At 48.3% G+C, this 17,774-nt stretch overlaps 2 protein-coding genes across 4 annotated transcripts in view; one reads left to right on the top strand and one right to left on the bottom strand.

Annotated features, from left to right (window-relative positions):
• LOC148332888 (GTP-binding protein 2-like) overlaps nt 1–8,342 on the bottom strand; it is a 10,998-nt gene extending 2,656 nt beyond the window's left edge. The window contains exons 1-11 of one of the 3 annotated variants that reach the window (XM_088302034.1): nt 7,904–8,342; nt 6,446–6,472; nt 6,185–6,369; nt 5,987–6,098; nt 5,709–5,906; nt 5,452–5,626; nt 3,789–4,008; nt 2,976–3,111; nt 2,845–2,903; nt 1,869–2,040; nt 517–735 (exon numbers count right to left, since the gene is read on the bottom strand). In XM_088302034.1, coding sequence (XP_088158160.1) covers nt 517–735; nt 1,869–2,040; nt 2,845–2,903; nt 2,976–3,111; nt 3,789–4,008; nt 5,452–5,626; nt 5,709–5,906; nt 5,987–6,098; nt 6,185–6,369; nt 6,446–6,472; nt 7,904–8,053 — 1,653 coding nt within the window. In that variant the 5' untranslated portion in view covers nt 8,054–8,342. The remainder of the gene's footprint in view (nt 1–516; nt 736–1,868; nt 2,041–2,844; nt 2,904–2,975; nt 3,112–3,788; nt 4,009–5,451; nt 5,627–5,708; nt 5,907–5,986; nt 6,099–6,184; nt 6,370–6,445; nt 6,473–7,903) is intronic. The other 2 variants (XM_088302035.1, XM_088302036.1) reach the window with 2 other exon arrangements.
• LOC148332887 (ERO1-like protein beta) lies at nt 7,919–17,774 on the top strand. The gene is made up of 16 exons (XM_088302047.1): nt 7,919–8,945; nt 10,541–10,660; nt 10,726–10,809; nt 10,898–10,939; nt 11,278–11,360; nt 11,744–11,817; nt 11,898–12,018; nt 12,918–12,964; nt 13,812–13,820; nt 13,892–13,918; nt 14,025–14,117; nt 14,186–14,432; nt 14,509–14,578; nt 15,230–15,316; nt 17,160–17,293; nt 17,606–17,774. The coding sequence occupies exons 1-16, from the start codon at nt 8,811–8,813 to the stop codon at nt 17,667–17,669; spliced, it is 1,437 nt and encodes a 478-aa protein (XP_088158173.1). The 5' UTR covers nt 7,919–8,810; the 3' UTR covers nt 17,670–17,774.

The raw sequence follows: 17,774 nt of genomic DNA, 5'->3' as shown, positions 1-17,774 counted from the left end.
GATCGGTTGACGGCTCCGCCCCTCTCTTCACCCGAGTGTCCAAAAGATGCGGCCGCAAATCCGGTGAAACGACGACAACGTTTGGATTGAAAGCCTGATCGGAATAAAAAATGCTTCACGTTCATACCCCATTTGGAATATTCTGACCCAATGGAGATTTTATTGCGAACGAGAGGGTTGGTTTGTGTCGATTGATATTCGGATCGGTAGGCATGAAAGCACTCATTCCGAAACAAAGCCTCTGTGAGGCGAGTGTACGGGTTTTTGTTATACCCGGATGCTTGAGGAAGCAGAGCGAGCGAAAGACCCAACTGAAAAGTGCGATCTGGAGGATCCTTTACCGTTCCATTACCGACTTGATGTAACGGTTTTGTTGACACCAAAGTTGCTACGGCTTCTACTTCTACTCCGGACCGGATCAAGATTTTGAGTGCCCATGGGTCCGATGAGCATTTTGATGCGACGTGGCATTGTCCATGTAAACGTAATGAGCGTTGCACACGCACACACAGCTACCTTGCCGTGCACCCTTTGCACGATGGCCGTCTGCCTGACGTTGCCCACGTGCGCCGTGACCTGCGAGCCGCGGCGGAAGCTCCCGGCGTGGAATAGGAGAACGATGGCCGCCTCAAAATGGCGGCAGATGCTCGGCTTCATTTTGGGACTCACCATCACCATGCCCTGCGCGACGCATGCATGACGGCACGCCATTGACTTTCGGTCGGTGGGGTTGTCCTTCACGAACAGCAAGCAGACTTATCGACATCATATTCGCTCGGGAGGAAGATCCTCGATGTCTCAACCCACGGATGTCCCAAATGCACTTTCTCAATGACAATTTTATTGACCGAGGGGGGAAAAAAACAAGCCATAGCTCAAATCTGGCCCAACGTGCCAAACTAATTGCCCCCAATATTCGCTTTTTTATTATTTTATGATTGTTTTTTTTGTTAAATCATACCACGCAAGTGTGACTCTGCACAGTTTTGGGAAAGCTGAGTTCAATTTGGGGTTCGGGCAACACCCAACCTCCATCTTTGTCGAATCAAGAAATCCCTTCAATAGAATCTGTTGGCCAAAGTGAAGTAGGCGACAAAATGGCAACAACAAAAGCATCATCCCACCAGATTGAAATCAAAGAGTCTACAAAAGCTTCCAAAGCCATTTCCAAGCGCGCGACGCTCCAGCCAACCACCGTCAGAGCCGTTCTCGACAAACGCAGAAAAGTGGCGAGAGAGGCAAAGCTACCCAGGACGGAGATGACTCATCCAAGGAGGTCCCTTAACAACCGGGGAAAGCATCCGAAGGACTGCAGGCCTCGCTGGCCTCGTGCACTTCCGGTCCAAAAGGCAAAAGCTGATGATCCTCAAGACTTTTGGAGAAACATTCTGAGGACGGTTGAGTCCAAAATGGAAGCCTTCCTTGGACGACCTTCCCAAACAGCCCACAAGTCCGCCGAAAAGAAGAGCGCGGAAATACAATTGAGATGTTGTGCTGTGACATTCAACGGGCCCGTCGTGTTGAAACCCTTCTGCCAAAGCCCTCATCAGCAATTATTTGATTTCGGTTAGCTGTTAGGATGTTGAGCGGGCAATTACTTTTGCGCATCGGGCCAGATTTGACCTTTGGATTGCCCTGCCCCCCCCCCCCCCCCTTGGCAAATAAAATCAGCATTTAGAAAGTGCATTTTGGATATCCTGGGTTGATGGAATGAAACCATCGTGAGTCATCAATATGCAAAACAAACACACAGAAATCAGCAAGGGGCCGCATCCGTGTGTCAATCTGCGTATGCGTGTTGCGTGTGACTTGCATGCGTGTACACGCTTAGATCATCCGTGACGTCGCCACGCAACACATCAGCCTACCTTGCGCAGCAGCGTCCTGTCGAGGTTGCCGAGCGCCAGGGTGGCCGCCTGCCCCGCCCTCAGCAGCCTGCAACTGGAGCGGTTCCGCTGGATAGAGAGAACCTTCACGCGCAGGAAAGTGCCCTCGTCCGTTGGGCCCAGCACCAGACGCTCGCCTTCACGGCACACGCCGCTGACATGCGCACACACACGTGCGTTCAAAATGATACCCACACCCTCGGAAAGCGCACGTATTTCACACACACATTAAAAAACAATCATAAGAGTGCAAATGAGTGCCACAATATACATAACGCGGAGATGCACAGCTATTTGTCCAAAGCGGTGAATGTATGTACAAATGTTTTTTTGGGGCTCAATTTGGCTAATGTGGCTTTCAATCATTGACTGCCTTTGACGGCTAAAGACGCCAAAGATCCATTTATTTTATTTTTTTGCGGTTCGTTTTTTACTCCGCTCACTGCTAGTGAATTTCGAGTTAATGAAAGCTGCACTGGTGGAACGGTGGTCGACTGGTTAGCACGTCCGCCTCACGGGTTTGATTCCAGCTCCCGGCCGGCCTTGCGGCGTGGAGTTTGCATGTTCTCCCCCCGTTATTCTGGTTCCCTCCCACATTCCAAAAACATGCATGATGGGTTGATTGGAGGCTCTGAAGGTTGTTTGTCTTTGTGTGCCCCGCGATGGGCTGGCGACCAGTTGAGGGTGTGACCCCGCCTACTGCCCGAAGACAGCTGGGATCGGCCCCAGCATGCATGCCCGCCACGCTCGTGAGGAGATGCGGCTCGGATCATGGAAAAGCAATGCTTCGGGTCCCAGACGACAAAATTTGTAAGTTGCTCCTCAAATGAAGAGGATTAGAAAAAAAATTGCTCCTCAAAGAGAGAAATTCCAAAACCTTGCCATGAACATACTTACAGACGGAGGCAAAACTAAGCACACGCAAACATGCGCCGGATGACGTGCACGTGGCCCTCACCTGTACAAAGTCCCGCCCACCACCGTCCCCACGTCGGGAACAGAGTAGATCTCGTCCACCTGCGCACACACACACGCGCATTTTGTGCGTGTCGGATTTGGGGTGTGCGTGTGCAGCATGCGCAAGCGTACCTGGAACTCGGTGAGCTGCTGCATGAGTTCTTCTTGTTGTTTGCTGTTGCTGAGCGGAGGAAGAATGTTCAAGAAGACCTTGAGGAGCTCCAGACCTTTTCCTGACACGCTGGACAGGGTGAAGATGGGCGTCACACTACACAGACACACACGCACACACATCCTGCTCAGACACGCAGCGCATGGCGCCCGCTCTCTCGTCGGGCCGTAAAAGGGACCGGCTGCCGTTCAACGGCGGCCAGAAACTCACGACTCGATTCAATTCTTTGGCTTGCGAGTCAACTCGATTCGAGGGGAGAGCTATTCGACACATTTGGGACATCCCAAAAACATTTGCATTCTTTTGCTTCAAGATTGAGGATTGAATAGGATTGGTAGGCAGCCGAAACACTCCTAAAATTAGGAGGCTTTGAGTCATGTGAGAGCGACGAACGGCTCCCATTTCTTGCTGCGATTCAATTGGACTCTTTGGGTTCGGATTCCCGTGGATTGAAATGATTTGTTGACTCCGTATGAAGTCGAAATAGCCACGTCATTGGGAGGGCTGCGTGTTGCGAACAAATTCACCACTTCATTTCAATTCATGCTGCGATTCAATTCCGTTCCACGGAGTAAGATTCCAATCCGTGAAACCGACGCGATTTGCTCTCACTTGCGTGAGTGAAAGTACGCACAAAGTTGGAGGGGCTTGCGATTCCAATGCTTCCAAGTCGAAACTCAAACGTAAGCAGCAGCGCCGAGTCAAGTTAAGATGCTCACGATTGGCTTCCATCAGGATTGTTTGCGTGGCAATTCCACGGACGCGCCACGTACCAGGCGGCAGGAGCAAACTGCTGCGCGGCGGCGACAGCGTCGTCGGCCGTGTGGACCGCCAGCGGGACCTTGTTGCATCCCGGCTGCTTGAGGAGCCGCTCCAGCTGCCTGAGCGTTCGCTCCACGCCCCCCCGCGAGCACACGTCCACTTTGCTGACGACGATGAAGATGGGAACTTTCAGCGCCATGGCCAGGCCCAGGTGTTCCCTGGTGGTACCCGCTGCACATCGAGCGGCGGGCCGGGGGAGGTTGCGTGTCACAAAGGCAAACAAAAGTCACAAGTTGGGCCACACTCCTTATTAGCCATTTTAAAAATGGGCCTTTTTTTGGGGGGGGGGGATTAAAACATTACAACATAAGACAACGATAATGGCATTCAATTAAAAAAACAACAACAACATTTAAGCCCTTCCTCTCGCTCTTGTGATCAAATGATTAAGGACAATGTATCATAATAATGAAAAAAATGTAATTCATCTTTGTTGTCGTCACTATCAAGGGACCAAAAAACGAGACGTTTTTTCGTTAATAACTAGATATCATTTTGGAATGAATCATCTTCTTAATCACTTACCGGAAGTATTTTCCACCAAATATTGGATTGCGGCTCGGCCAAGTCACAAGTTCAAGCATTGGCATGACTTGCGCCAATGAGGCGCGACAGGCTAAAGGATGACCTCTGATGGTCATTCAGAGTCAAAAGGACCACTTTTAGTTTGAGAAGCCGCGTGAACGATTTGTTCGATTTATTCCACCTTCGGCTAGACTTCATCTTGTGATCGCAATAATTGAAGAACCCAAACGACAGCCGGCACAAATCAAATGTGTTTTGGCAAAACTTTAACAACGAGTTAACAGGAAAGGTTAACAAGTGCAACGATCCAAACATTCATCATTTATAATTGTGATGAATCATATTAAGAAGATGATTAATTCCAAAAATATATCTAGTAATTAATTTTGGTCCTTTTAAAAAAGATCAAATAACTCATGCAATGACAAATCTTACATATCTCCATTGCAAAATAAAGACTAAACATTAAAATAACAGATATCAAAAGCATGTTATGATATTGGAAGTCGTAGGAAGTGAAGTTTTGAAATGATCCCAAACTTTGGACGTTGTGTTTTTGACTCCCACTTTGATCTTGACTTGCTGCCAAAGAGCAAAACGATGTTGACACGAGTCTGCACTTCCATTTTGTCTGTGTGCAAAACTTCAAAATTTAGCCTTGCCTTTTTGGGAACCTAAACGATCGTTTGCGAAAAATTGTTGCAGTCTTTAATCCATGGTTCTCTAAGGAGCAAAACGTGGGCTCCCTCTAGTGGCATGTCCAAGGATTACTGAATAAAATGCTCAAACTGCCTTCAACTTTTTTTCAGTCCATTAAATGCCGTAACATGTTGATATTCCCACTGTTTCAGTAGCTTAGGGAAATGTTAAAAAATAAATACATCAATCAATAAAAAAAGAAAGCTTTCCCTCATTTGAATAAACATTGAGGCTACTGTATTGGAGCAAAAAGTATTTTAGGAGGTGCTACTTTAAAATCTGCGCGGCTGACAAGGAAAGTCACCACCACCCCCCCAGCCCCCGGCCCCCGGTAGCTTACCCCTCCGGTTATCGAATCTAAATGATTGGGTGTAAGAGGAAGGCTCTGACCGATGCCGGTGTTGGCGCTGACCACCAGCATGGCAAAGTCTGGGCAGTAGCTGGTGAGTCCAAAGACGGTGGTCTTCAGGTACTTGTGATGTCCCGCCAGGTCAATGAAGGTGATCATCTTGGAGGAGCTCTCGCAGATCTCCTCGGCGCTGCGCGAGTCGCTGTAGTTGACCACCTGTCGGTCAAAGGTCAGGCGTCACGCCGTGCCACGCGGCGTGCCTCTTTAAGCGCACGTCCGGCCGACCGGCACAGCTCACTTGTCCTCTGCTGTCGAAGCCCAGGATCTCAAAGCTGATGCTGGACGTTCGTCCGGTCTGGATCTCGTGGAGATGCCTGAAGAGGTTGAGGCGCGCTCTGCCTCGCCCATTGTCCAGCTCACCCTGCGTCAGCACGCCCAGCAGGGTGGACTTCCCCGAGTCCACGTTGCCCAGCACGGCCACGCGCAGGTCCAGGAACTGCAGGGGGCACGCCACAGCGCCCAGCGGGTCACTCGGTTGGAAAGGACGGCGAGAAGGCGGGAGGAGCTGACGCTCACCTGCTGGTCGTCCGGAACCTTTCGCACCAGGACCTCTGCGATCTTGCGTGTGCTCCCGTTGGCGTCCAGGTCCACCTGACACTCCCGCAGCAGTGTGATGTCGGCGCCCACCCTGATAACGCGGGCGCTGGATTTGGATCCCACGTACGCTCGCTGCGATCGCCGTGTCAATATGTGTGCGTGTGTGTGCTCACGTACTTGTCGGCCATCTTGCGCAAGGTTCCGATGGAGGCCATCAAGTCGGCTTGGCTCAGGCCCACCAGCAGCCCGTTGTCTTCCACGCCAATCTGGTAGACGGCCTCGCCCCGGCCCTCCTGCAGACGCCACTTGAGCTGCGTGGCCAGGTGCTCGAAGCGATTCTCCGTGGGGTTGACCAGCTTCAGCTGGGGGCAGGGGCACGTCACGTGATACGTCAGGACCCGGAAGGCCACGGCATGAGGATGACCATGAAGCTGTTACCTTGTATTCGATGTTTCCTTCCTCAGCCTGCAAAAACATCATGTCACATGTCATTAGAGCATCGTTGTTCTTATTGAAATCGTTTTCACCAACAACATCAGACGTTTTCCTTTTCATCAAGTAAACGTACATTTTTAATCAAAGTGACCTTTTTTTTCTCCTCGAGATATCAATTAGGGCCCGGCCGTTAATGGATTCTGTGGGAGGCCGATTCCGGCATTTGGCAGAATCAAATTCCAATTAGCATAATCGGCCAATGGCCAAATATGTCATGAATAAAAAATTTCAAAAATCCAGCAATCGAGCGATATTAATAAGAGGCAGAAGAATTGACTGAGTCACAGTGGCTACGTTCACAGGCAGTCAATAACACTTCCAGAACACAAATACGCTAATCCCTCGTTTTTCACAGGTAATTGGGAACAGAACACCCCCACGAAATGTGAAGAACTATTTTTCATTTTCACTTATCTAGCTCGACTCAAACTGAACGGCACATTTGAATAACGTTGTGAACGTTGTTCAAAAGTGCCCTTCGCTTTAGATAGATGATGGGATGATGCACAGCCAATCAGTTCACAGTGTAAATCCCCTCGTGCTCTCACTGGTCGATCTCGCGGCCAGGAACCAATCATGTATCTATTCAAAGCAACGCCTCTTTCAGCAATAGGATTGCATTGTTCTTTTTTGATTCATATTCGGATTTTTTTTTTTTTAAGTGGCGAGGCATTATTGGATTGGCAATACTCAGGTTGTGAAAGCCAAAACAAACATAAACAATCACCTGAATAAGACCCCTGGGTTACTAGTCTTCAAACCCGAATATTTGGTCATAAGAAGCAGAAATGAAGTCTATTTGCGTCACAACATTGACCGTGTCACCGTTTATATCGGATATTCCAAATTTCCAATTGGCACCTGTACACGAGTGACTCGATGTATTGTTCGGGTGTTTTAATTTGGGTTCTAATTTGCCGATAATTCATATGACACCATGAGGAAACAGCTCCAGCTGTTGTGATTGTAATGCAGAACTGTCCACACACATGCGTGTCAGAAAGCAGCACTCTGACCTTAACCCAAATACTGACAGCATGTACACGTATTTTGTCCTTTAGCATTTATTAAAAATTCCCTATTTTAGAGGGTTGAACACTATTTGCTTTGTTTCTCGTTTGTGTTAATGTACAAAGAAAAGAATTTAAAAATTGCCCATTAAAAATGGCGTTTCTCCAAATGGGAGCTGTTCAGTCAATTTCAGATTCAGAATTATTAATAAGACCTCGTCGGGCACAATGGCATTTTCTTCGGAAAAAGAACACATTAAAATGTGTTTTCTTTCGGAGGAACTGGAAATGACATCATTGTCAAGACGTCAGTCACTGAGCAATATGTTGACGTCGTGCCATCAGTTTGACGTCATGTCGGTGCTGTTAGCTTGCTAGCGGAAGTCGCTACCTCTGGCGGTAGAAATGGCGGCGGTGTTTCATTCTTGTTGTTGTTCTTGTTATTGCGACGTCGGCGGCCTCGTTTGCCACGCCTCGTTCGCGTTCGAGACCTTTTCGACGTCTTCTTGCCACCGCCGCCGCCCGGAATCAGGTCGACCATCTTGTCGGCTTGGACGGAGCAACTCGTCACCGGGGAACGGGCGAGATCCGGTCGGGGGAGGCGAACGACACACCGGACGCCTGGGCCGGCGTGGCCGGGAGGAAGGAGGGGAGCGGCGGCCGAAGATGCGCTCTGTCCTCCCGCTCCTCTTCTCGCTCGCTCTCCTCAGCATCACCCACCGACCCACTGACGCACTGCAAGTTGCATTAGCCCAACACCAGCTACTTCCGTCATTGCTTTTCAAGCAAAACGCACGGGAGCTCGTCTTATGAGCACACTTCGTACACACAAAACAAAAACACGCAAAGGCCACTTTGTGCTCTTCTCCAAGGCGTGGCGTCGGTGAAATCGCCAAGAGTCAATTTAAGTCTGTGCTTTCAATCACTTTGTATCGTTGCAAAACAAATTATTCGCACCAACCAAGGCAGCTATTTTATTATGAAACCTCAAACCGGAAGTAGCTTTTTTATTTATTTATCTTGATCTATAATTTGGCTCAAACGTGGAAGTCGCTGTTGGAAATCCGTCCAAGCTTGGCTTCTTCGCGACAAGTCTGCGCCGGAAAAGGAGTTAATCGGCGCAGGTATCCGCGCGAGGCTTTGTCGACGTCGGCCTTCTCAACTGGGCAGAGGCGCTCGTGTCGTGTGCGTGTAGCCTGTTTGCCAGCCGAAGCTAACCGCGCGCGGCTAACACATTTGCGCTTGACATCGGCGTGAATTTCCATTCGAGCGCCTCTTTTGGCAGCAGCTGCTGAGGCATGTGGACAGCGACTTTGGAGGCGTTCGGCGTTCTTCTGCTGGCCTTCTTGCTGGGGAATCTCACTTTCGCTTGGTTTCACACCAACAAACCCGAGACTGAGACGAGCGCGGAGCCGCAGAGCTGCTTTTGCCATGTAAGTCACGTCTTCCTCTCTTATTTGAACACTCTCTCGCCCCCACTGGCACTTTAAACTCGCCCTTTTGTCCCGTTACCGGACAATTAGGTGACACAAGGCAAGATTCAGCCTTCTCGAATGTTCGCCTGTTTCTGACGTCACTATGTGGCATGTTAATTAGCATCATCTTTAATTATCCACTTACTAATTATACATCCGCATAACATGGCGTTCGAGAGTTCAGAATATGATAAAATAGTGTTGAGTTGGAGTGGTTGAAGCTGAACGATGTTAATTGGTCGTCAGCTTGCGGCTTCCTGCTTGCTATATTCGGTCAATGTCTTTGGCCCCGAGTTTTATCGTCACAGTCTTTTTCTTTTTAATATTTGTGTTTATACGTATGCTCAACATGTGTAAGCAAGTAGGACCGCGTGGTGTAACGTGATTGGCCGAGGCTGAGAAAGCCCCGCCTCTTCGGGTTATCTTTCTCACCGCCACAGGCTGGACGACAAGACGAGGCGGGGCTTTGTAAAGTACGTGAAGTCGGCGAGCTCGCACTCTCACCTCCACGACGGCGACTCACGCACGCACGCACGCACGCTCGCACGCACGCAGAAGAAGAAGAAACAAAGTTGAGGATGTTGCGATGCGTTGCTGTCTTCCTGCCTTTTGTCACGCTCGGCGCTCTCATGCACTCGCAGGTCACACTTGTCTCCTAATTCGCGCATTGAAGCGTGCTACTTTCTTGGTTACTAACAGCTGTCAGCTTCACTTTGCAACTTTGCAACGTGTGCCTGTCTCTGCATCATACCGTGTTTGTTTTGTGTTTTTAACTCGGACGTGTTACACAGTGGTAGGGCTTAACAATAAGTTTAGTAGAATGCATTCTTTAAATTGAAAAGTTTGCAGTTGAATAAAAAAAAGGGATTCATTTCGGTCAGTCACCAGGCTTGGTGTGCTAGTCTTGGTATTTGTAAGGTACTGTTGTTCTTCTAGTGTCTATTGTATGTGTGTTTTAATTTTTGTCCTAATTTCCCGCTCATTTCTATGACACCATTTGGGAAACTCTTTGCTACAGGTCCAGCTGTTGTGAAATGCGCGAGATCAATAACGTTAGATTCCATTGGAAGATGTGCATGTTGCAACCCACCTGTTATTTTATTACCAACATCTATTAGCTTAGCCGTGTGTTGATATTTTTTTTAATATGTTGCGGACCGCTCCAATTGGATTTTAAGATGGAGACGCATTGTTCCTACCACCCTCCTCAAAGTTGCCGAGTGCCAGTAAAAGGCCTAAAGACCCCCTCGGCCCATGACGGGGACCATGCAACTAGATGCAAGTCAAGAGTTGTGAAAAGATTTGATGAAGGTCAAAGTTGCTTGAAATTGCAATCACTCTGCGGTTGGGAATCAGCATTAGATCATTTTTTGGGGATGTGGCGTGTGTGTATTTGTGACGCAGCACGTGGATTTGCGTGCTGTTGGTGTGTGTAGCACCGTGTGCGTCGATGTGCTTCATCAGTGTTAGTGTACTTGCTAAGTGGCGGAGAAGCCGGCGAGTTGTGACGTCACAAGGTGTGGCGACATGATGACATCATCACTGTGCCACAGCTGACGGGCGTTCTGGACGACTGTTTCTGCGATGTGGAGAGCATCGACGTGTTCAACAACTTCAAACTTTACCCCCGCATCAAGAAGCTGACGGAACGGGATTACTTCCGCTACTACAAGGTGCGGCCTGTGCCTGCTGCCGCCGCCCTTTGCGTGGTGCTTGATGCTTTGTGCGTCTTTGTTAGGTCAACCTGAAGAGAGCGTGTCCCTTCTGGCCCGACGACGGTCACTGCGCCATCAAAGACTGCCATGTGGAGCCCTGTCCAGAGGTCAGAGGTCAACGGCCGCCGTCGCGCTCAACCCTTTGAGCCGCCTATGTTCAGTGCCGAACTTTTTCTTTTTATTCTGCTGTTCCAGAGTCAGGTTCCTGCGGGCATCAAATCTGGGAATTACAACAAAGTGAGTGCAGCTGCGCGCACACACACACACACACACACACACACATGAAAACACACACCACCGTAATGCATCTCGCTATCTGATCCCATTGCGGTTCGTTAGCCAAAATCGCTAAGCGACGAGATCAGCGTGCCTGCCCACTGTGTGTGTGTGTGTGTGTGTGTGTGAGCGGCCATCTTGGCTGCCAACTTGTGTGGAGGCTGTCACATGACTCGTCGCTCGTCAGGCCGAGCAGCGGTGTTTGTCCTCTACTTGACCACGGGTATCTCGTTTGCGCTGGCCGGCTGTGTGTTCCTGAGCGTTTCTGTCCGCCAAGCTCACAAAGTGCGTGTGTCCAGTTCTCGCAGGGGGTCGTCGGCATGAGCGACGTGAGCGAGTGTCAGCAGGCGCAAGAGCTGGGAGCCATCAACAGCACACTCAGGTCACACACACCCACTCACACACACGTTGTGGATGCCACATGCTCTTTTCTAGATGTGCTTGCATAAGTGTGTGTGTGTGTCTAATTGAATGTGTGAGTTTGAGACTCAAAATCTAGTGCATGTTTATTTGACCATGTTTGTTGTGCGTGCGGTAGATGTCACACTGTGTGTGTGTGTGCGCGCGTGTGTGTTTCATTGTCCTTTTCGTGTTTGTGTAACATTGTGTGTGACTTCTTGTTACACGTTTGTTTTTGTCCATCTGTAGTTTGGTGTGTTTGTGTCACACTTTTCAGTGTGAGTTGCTTTGTGTGTACATTTGACCCCTTGTTTGTTGCGTGAATGTGCGTTGCGACTTGTTTGTTGCGTTGGTGCGCGTGCGCAGCAATCAAAGCAAAGAGGCATTTGCAGACTGGGCGAGGCACGACGATGCCCAGGACCATTTCTGTGAGCTGGACGGTAAGCACGCTCTAGTTTCTCTAGCGCCACCCTCAGGCATTGCTTTGCGTGTGGATTGTCAGTGTGTGCGTGTTTTCCAGATGAGTCGTCCCCGGATGCCGAGTACGTGGACCTGCTCCTCAACCCGGAACGTTACACAGGATACAAAGGCCCTTCGGCGTGGAGGGTCTGGAACAGCATTTACGAGGAGAACTGCTTCAAGTCAGTCGTTGCTAATGTTAGCATGTCAATGGCATTTTCTATTCATTTTAGCATGAAGCTAGCATTTGTCCATTGCTGAATGAGTTGTAAAACCGCAACTGTCGATGCTAACGTTAGCTTGTCATTTGCATTTTCCATCCGTGTTCGCATTAATTAAACATGTGCCATTCGTGCTCAAATAGCCGTCGCTCAAAAGCAGCAGTTCCGTGCAAAACATTTCAGAACCAATGGCACAGCTGTGTGTCAGCTCCAATGAGTGCTATTGTGTGTTTGAGTTTTGTTCCTGAGAGCTTAAGTTTCAAGAGGACTTAGTCAAAGAAGCTTCAGTTTTTTTGTGGTAAATGTTACAGGAGTAATAGACAACAAAGGCGCTTGTATTCTCTCTCTCTCTATACATCTATATATTTATATGTATCTGTATATATATGTATCTACTTTGGTGTTTTATGCATTACAAAATAAGATAATTAAAAAAAAAATCTAATTATAATTATATTCATAATTTTGTAACCAAATTGTCACTGGTAAAAAAAAATGTATCGCTCAGGTCCGACTTATTATCAGTTAATGATCTTTATTGACATGAAGACGGTGACCATGTGAAGGATTTCCCCGAAATCTTAATCAAAATTTCCTGGCCGATCACAATTATACCCCCACTGGTGAATTTTTACAGCGGGAGGGCATCGCCTTGGTGACCGCTGCTCCAGTGGTGTTCGTCGAACACCCAGAATGGAGCGCAAGCGCCACGTGACGGACCGATTTGTATTTGTCATTTGTTGGACGCTGACGTGTATTTTGGGCAACGCGCAATTTGTCGTTGCCAGCACGACTCGTGATGGTTTTGCCTGCCGGTCCGAGCAAGGCTAATAGCGTGTGAATGTGTGTTGCGGTTGCAGGCCCAGGTCCGTGTACCGACCTCTGAACCCTTTGGTCCCCAGCAGGGGTGAGTGAACAACGACACGACACGACACAAAGTCAACGACATCGTCTTTCCCCACTGAAATGAATGCGAATGCAGCGCCCCCTCCCTAAAAAAACATTCTGCTATCTTTTGCGTAGAACAACAACCACAGTAGAGCGCCTCACCCAATTAACTGACCCTCGCCCCCAAAAATGTAAATGGATAAAAGATAAGGTATGCAGGAAGCACCGTAATGCCGAAAGTTCGCGTTGGGTTGGCGAGTAAGCGTGGGATTGTTGGTAGCGACACACGAATAATAATGCACTCCGAGCACGAGAATTAACCTTGAAAACGGATGTGTCCTTGACATGAATGCCGTTCACTTTACTTCCACAAGAGGGCGCCCGTGACTGGTGTCACCGTATAGTATCAGTCGCCTCTGCGACTACTTGATTCCTTGAAAAATGGCCGCGAGCACTTCCTTAATACAAACACGATGAGAGAGAGAGCAAGCGTAATAGACGACGACGAAAAGTTGTGCAAACCAACTTCATCCATCATGCCCAAAGATGTTTGGTATCGTGCACGAGTCAACTGCTTTGAACCAAAAAAAACAGGCTGACCTCATCTTTGCAATTGACTACACGGCCTCCAACTAAATAAGTGTGCCGCCAACGAGTGGTCGGCAGCGGAATTGCAGCCGGTAGAGACCCGAGTTGGACTACAAAACAGAATTGCGAACTAGCCAGAGCGAGTTGCTTTTTGTTACTGCCCCCTGGTGGTCTAGTGTTGATGATGCAACGTGACAACAATTCTCTTGAACGAGTGCGCTCACGCGACAAAACGTTTCTTCCCTGTGAGCAGCGGCTTGCTTTGCTTTTGTCTTCAGGAGACGACGGTGAGTACAGACGCCTAAAGTGGAGGTTGTGGCTGACGCCTTCCATGATAATGTCGTTGGTACGATTGCAGGCGAAAGCTTCTACAACTGGCTGGAAGGTAACGTCAGCTCGCAACCACGCAAAGGATGCGCTTGTCTTGTTCTTTCTTCCTTTTTTCAACCTCCTTTCTATTTTTCTTCCCTCCTGTGACGGCGGCGGTGCAGGTTTGTGTTTGGAGAAGCGTGTTTTCTACCGTCTGATCTCAGGCCTTCACAGCAGCATCAACATCCACCTGTGCGCGCAGTACCTGCTGGACGGTAACTATCACTCGGCCGCCTGCCGTCGCCGTTGCCGTCGCTGTGGATTGACGTTGGCGCACGCGCAGAGGGTTGGGGCAGGTCGGTGTGGGGCCCCAACGCCGAGGAGTTCCGCTGGCGTTTCGACACGGCCGAGACCAAGGGCGAGGGCACGCGGCGCCTGAAGAACTTGTACTTCCTGTACCTGATGGAGCTGCGAGCGCTCTACAAGGTGGCGGCGTACTTTGAGCGCGCCGTGGTCGACTTGTACACGGGGAACGGGCGCGAGGACGCCGACACCAAAGAGCTTCTGCTGCAAGTCTTCAACGAGATCAAGTAGGCCGCCCGCCCGCTCGCTCGCTTGTTTTTGGCTTCCTCTCGCGCCCCCTCACTCGCGCTCTGCTCCCGCTAGGATGTTCCCCATGCACTTTGACGAGAGGTCCATGTTTGCTGGACGCGAGAAAGAAGCCAAAAGCCTCAAGGTAGAAAAGGAGCGAGCGCTTTAGTGTGGTTATTCCAACAAGCAGGTTCCAAAATGCTCTCGGTCATCTCACCTCAACGTGTGAGTCGACTTCCTGAGCTCATTCGATTGCGCAACAGCTGATCCGAGTCAATCGAGTGGGAATTGTGACAACTTGTGTTGAGCTCGTGCGCGGCCACAAAAGACTTTTAGCTTATTTGGAGTAAGTTCATCAAGTCATAATTTAATCATACAATTAAATAAAAAAATGTCAAGTAGTTCATTTTACTCATCTGTGAATTAATTCTCCTTTAGAAATGTGACCATCCAGAATAAAATGAGCTTTTTTTTCAAATATTGATAGCACACACTTTGGCGCTGACTCAAAATAGGGCTGGCCGAAAATGCCCAAAATTAGAATTGGTGCTATTTTTATTTGATTTTTTTAAATTTATTTTGATTTCTTCCCCCAGAACAAAAATGATCACAACAAATATATGAGTTTGATTGCACGCTTCGTTTTGAACCGGAGCCGAGCCACGGTGGACGGCGGGCTTACGGCGCCCACTTTCCAATTGAAGTCCCCGTTGCCTTAGAAGCTGCTTGCTGGAAATCCTCATCAAAGCTCAGTGTCCGTCACTTGGGTGACAACGGCAGTTTGTTTTGTGCACAGGAGGAATTCCGTCTTCACTTCAAGAACATTTCCCGGATCATGGATTGCGTGGGCTGCAGCAAATGTCGACTGTGGGGAAAACTGCAGGTAAGAGCGGCACGGCACGTTAAGCAACTACGCCGCTGTGCTCCACAATTGCAACAAAACCACCACATGATCGCTTGTTGACCTCACCACTGCTACAATGACATCCAGACTACACTTTCACAGAGGTGCGTGCGTGCGTGCGCGCGTGTGTGTGTTAGGGCTTCGCAGTTATTACAAAAATAATTATACATGACTTTCAAAACGTACTCCACTTACAAAACTTAAAATACAAATTGAAAGAATGACAAGAGAATAAATTAGTTACAAGTCAAATGAATAAAGAAGGATAAATAAAAATAAAACCTGTGGTGTGGTACACGCATGTGATGCACAAATAGTTAAAAAAAAAAAAATTGACATGGTTGAGTCTTGTCACATTACCTCTATGTGTTTCTGCGACGTTTGCGTGTGAATATTTATTTGAAGTAAAATCACTCCCGTTATGTCCTATGCTCTTTTTTTTTTTCAAATTTCACTCTTCTTGGGCTCAGAGTCTTTTTTCTGATGTCGTGAAATCAGAGGACGCTAGTAAATTAGAAAAATGCACTGTGCTAAAGAAAAATTTTCTTTTTTTTTTACCTTGATCACAAAACGTTTTGCTTTTCTTCACTAATATGCATCATTTAATAGAAGTCAATTGATTGACACAATTAATGTACAGGGTAAAAAATAAATTCTTACGTTAATAATATTAGGAGGCACATTCTTTTTTATGCAGCATAATGTAGTCTATTGCAGCAAACTTAATTATGCGTTTTATTTTTATGGGATTCCAATGAGAACTTGTGGCAAATATGTTCTGTTACTTTAAGTTCTGATAGTTCCCAGTTCCCTTGGACGCATCACTCGGTTCGCACGAGAGAGAGAGAGCATCTCTCACCCCTCTCTCTCTCTCTCGCTCTCTCTCCTTTACTATCAAACAACACACATTGTGTAAGTTGTTAAAAACGCGAGTTCAGTGACTAAAGCCTCCTTAATCAATCGTAGACGCGTGGGCATTGTGTTTGCGGAGAATTACAAAGTTACGTCAAACACACACCGTAACAAGTGTGTACAAACCACAGCTAGCTTCCAGAACGGGAGGTTTGCATCGTAAGTATTTGTGGCTGAAACGTGTCGTCACTTTCGTACTCTGTTGCGAACACCGCGCAGCCAAATTAAAAAATAAATAAATAAATAAATGAAAGAAACCCGGGCAGCCATGACACGCTACAAGGCTTCCGTTTACATCGCGAGTGACCCGGATGTAGACTGCTGCGCATGCGCTGGATCGACTGGCAAACAGCCCGCAGGAAAAAGCGCCGAGAAGAGGTTGTGTCCAGAGAAAAGCAATCAATCTGGAAATAAACCACTCGTCGACTGCTTCAGTTGATTGTCGACCATTTGGATCCTCGACGACTTTGGCAGCCCTACTAACAAGCTCGGTTTATATATCGCGAGCTCCAAAAGGGGGCGTGAATCTCATCACAAAAAAGCCCTAAAATCACTTCTTGGGGGATGAATTTTAGTACTGATGTCATTTGGACATGCCAACCTTTTATCAAAGGGCCAATTTTAAGCTCGGTCAAGTGTCCCTTGCAGCTGGCAATATGGCGACAACTCCAGTCAACTGATTCAAAGATACAACAAGTGTAGCTGCTTCTTGTTGTGTGTTTGCTGTTTAGTTTTCCAGTCGGGTGTGAGGAAACATCTTAACGCGCGCTCAGCGAGACCAAACGAGCATACACGTTACATTGCGTGCTGCACAAGCAACACCTTCGCATCGCATCCTCGGCACATTGAGTCAATTACACTTTATGTGTGCTTGCAAATTGTGATGATGTCATCATGCTGATGTCATCAGACCCAAGGCCTGGGCACAGCCCTGAAGATCCTGTTCTCGGAGAAGCAGATCAAGAATCTTCCAGAACGTTCTGCCTCCAAAGGCTTCCAGCTCACTCGCCAGGAAGTCGTGGCCTTAATCAACGGTTTCGCCAGGTATGACAACGTGATGCAAACAAGGAGTAATCTATTACTGGTGCAGCTAAGAAGCCATAGCTCCAGTTCTATGTACCGTAATCAAACATATCCTCGTCTTGCTACCATCGAAAGGAATATGTAGCGGAGTACTAATAAGACCCAGTGGATTTCTGATCAAAGTAGTAAGTGATCTATTGCATGTAGAAGGTTCTCTATTAGCGTTGCCAGTAAAAGCTAATCCATTACTTAGCAGTACCGGTGGCTGTGAAATGTCATTTCTTCCTGCTGGTGGTCAGAAATAATGTTGGTGCGTGCGTGCGTGTGCGGCAGGCTGTCATCCAGCATCCACGAGCTACACAACTTCCGGCTTCTGCTGAAGGAGAGTGGCAGGTAACGGGAAGTGACCAGACCCCGCCCCCTCCTAAAGGTCGGGCCCCTCTGACTTGAAACATGGGTGTGCGTGCGTGACGGACACTTTTTAATCATTCAGGGAGAAATC

Source organism: Idiotropiscis lumnitzeri, chromosome 8, assembly GCF_059441095.1.
Source record: "Idiotropiscis lumnitzeri isolate Australia: NSW breed Sydney's pygmy pipehorse chromosome 8, RoL_Ilum_1.0, whole genome shotgun sequence".
NCBI classification, from domain to species: domain Eukaryota; kingdom Metazoa; phylum Chordata; class Actinopteri; order Syngnathiformes; family Syngnathidae; genus Idiotropiscis; species Idiotropiscis lumnitzeri.
Note: the sequence above shows the minus strand (reverse complement) of the source record. Positions and strands in the feature narration are given on the sequence as shown.

Excerpts from the sequence above, each read along its gene's own strand:
- LOC148332887 (XM_088302047.1), top strand. The coding sequence starts at position 8,811 with ATGTGGACAGCGACTTTGGAGGCGTTCGGCGTTCTTCTGCTGGCCTTC. Across the intron at positions 10,661-10,725 it reads ATTACTTCCGCTACTACAAG|GTCAACCTGAAGAGAGCGTG; the intron begins GTGCGGCCTGTG and ends CGTCTTTGTTAG. Across the intron at positions 12,019-12,917 it reads TACGAGGAGAACTGCTTCAA|GCCCAGGTCCGTGTACCGAC; the intron begins GTCAGTCGTTGC and ends TTGCGGTTGCAG.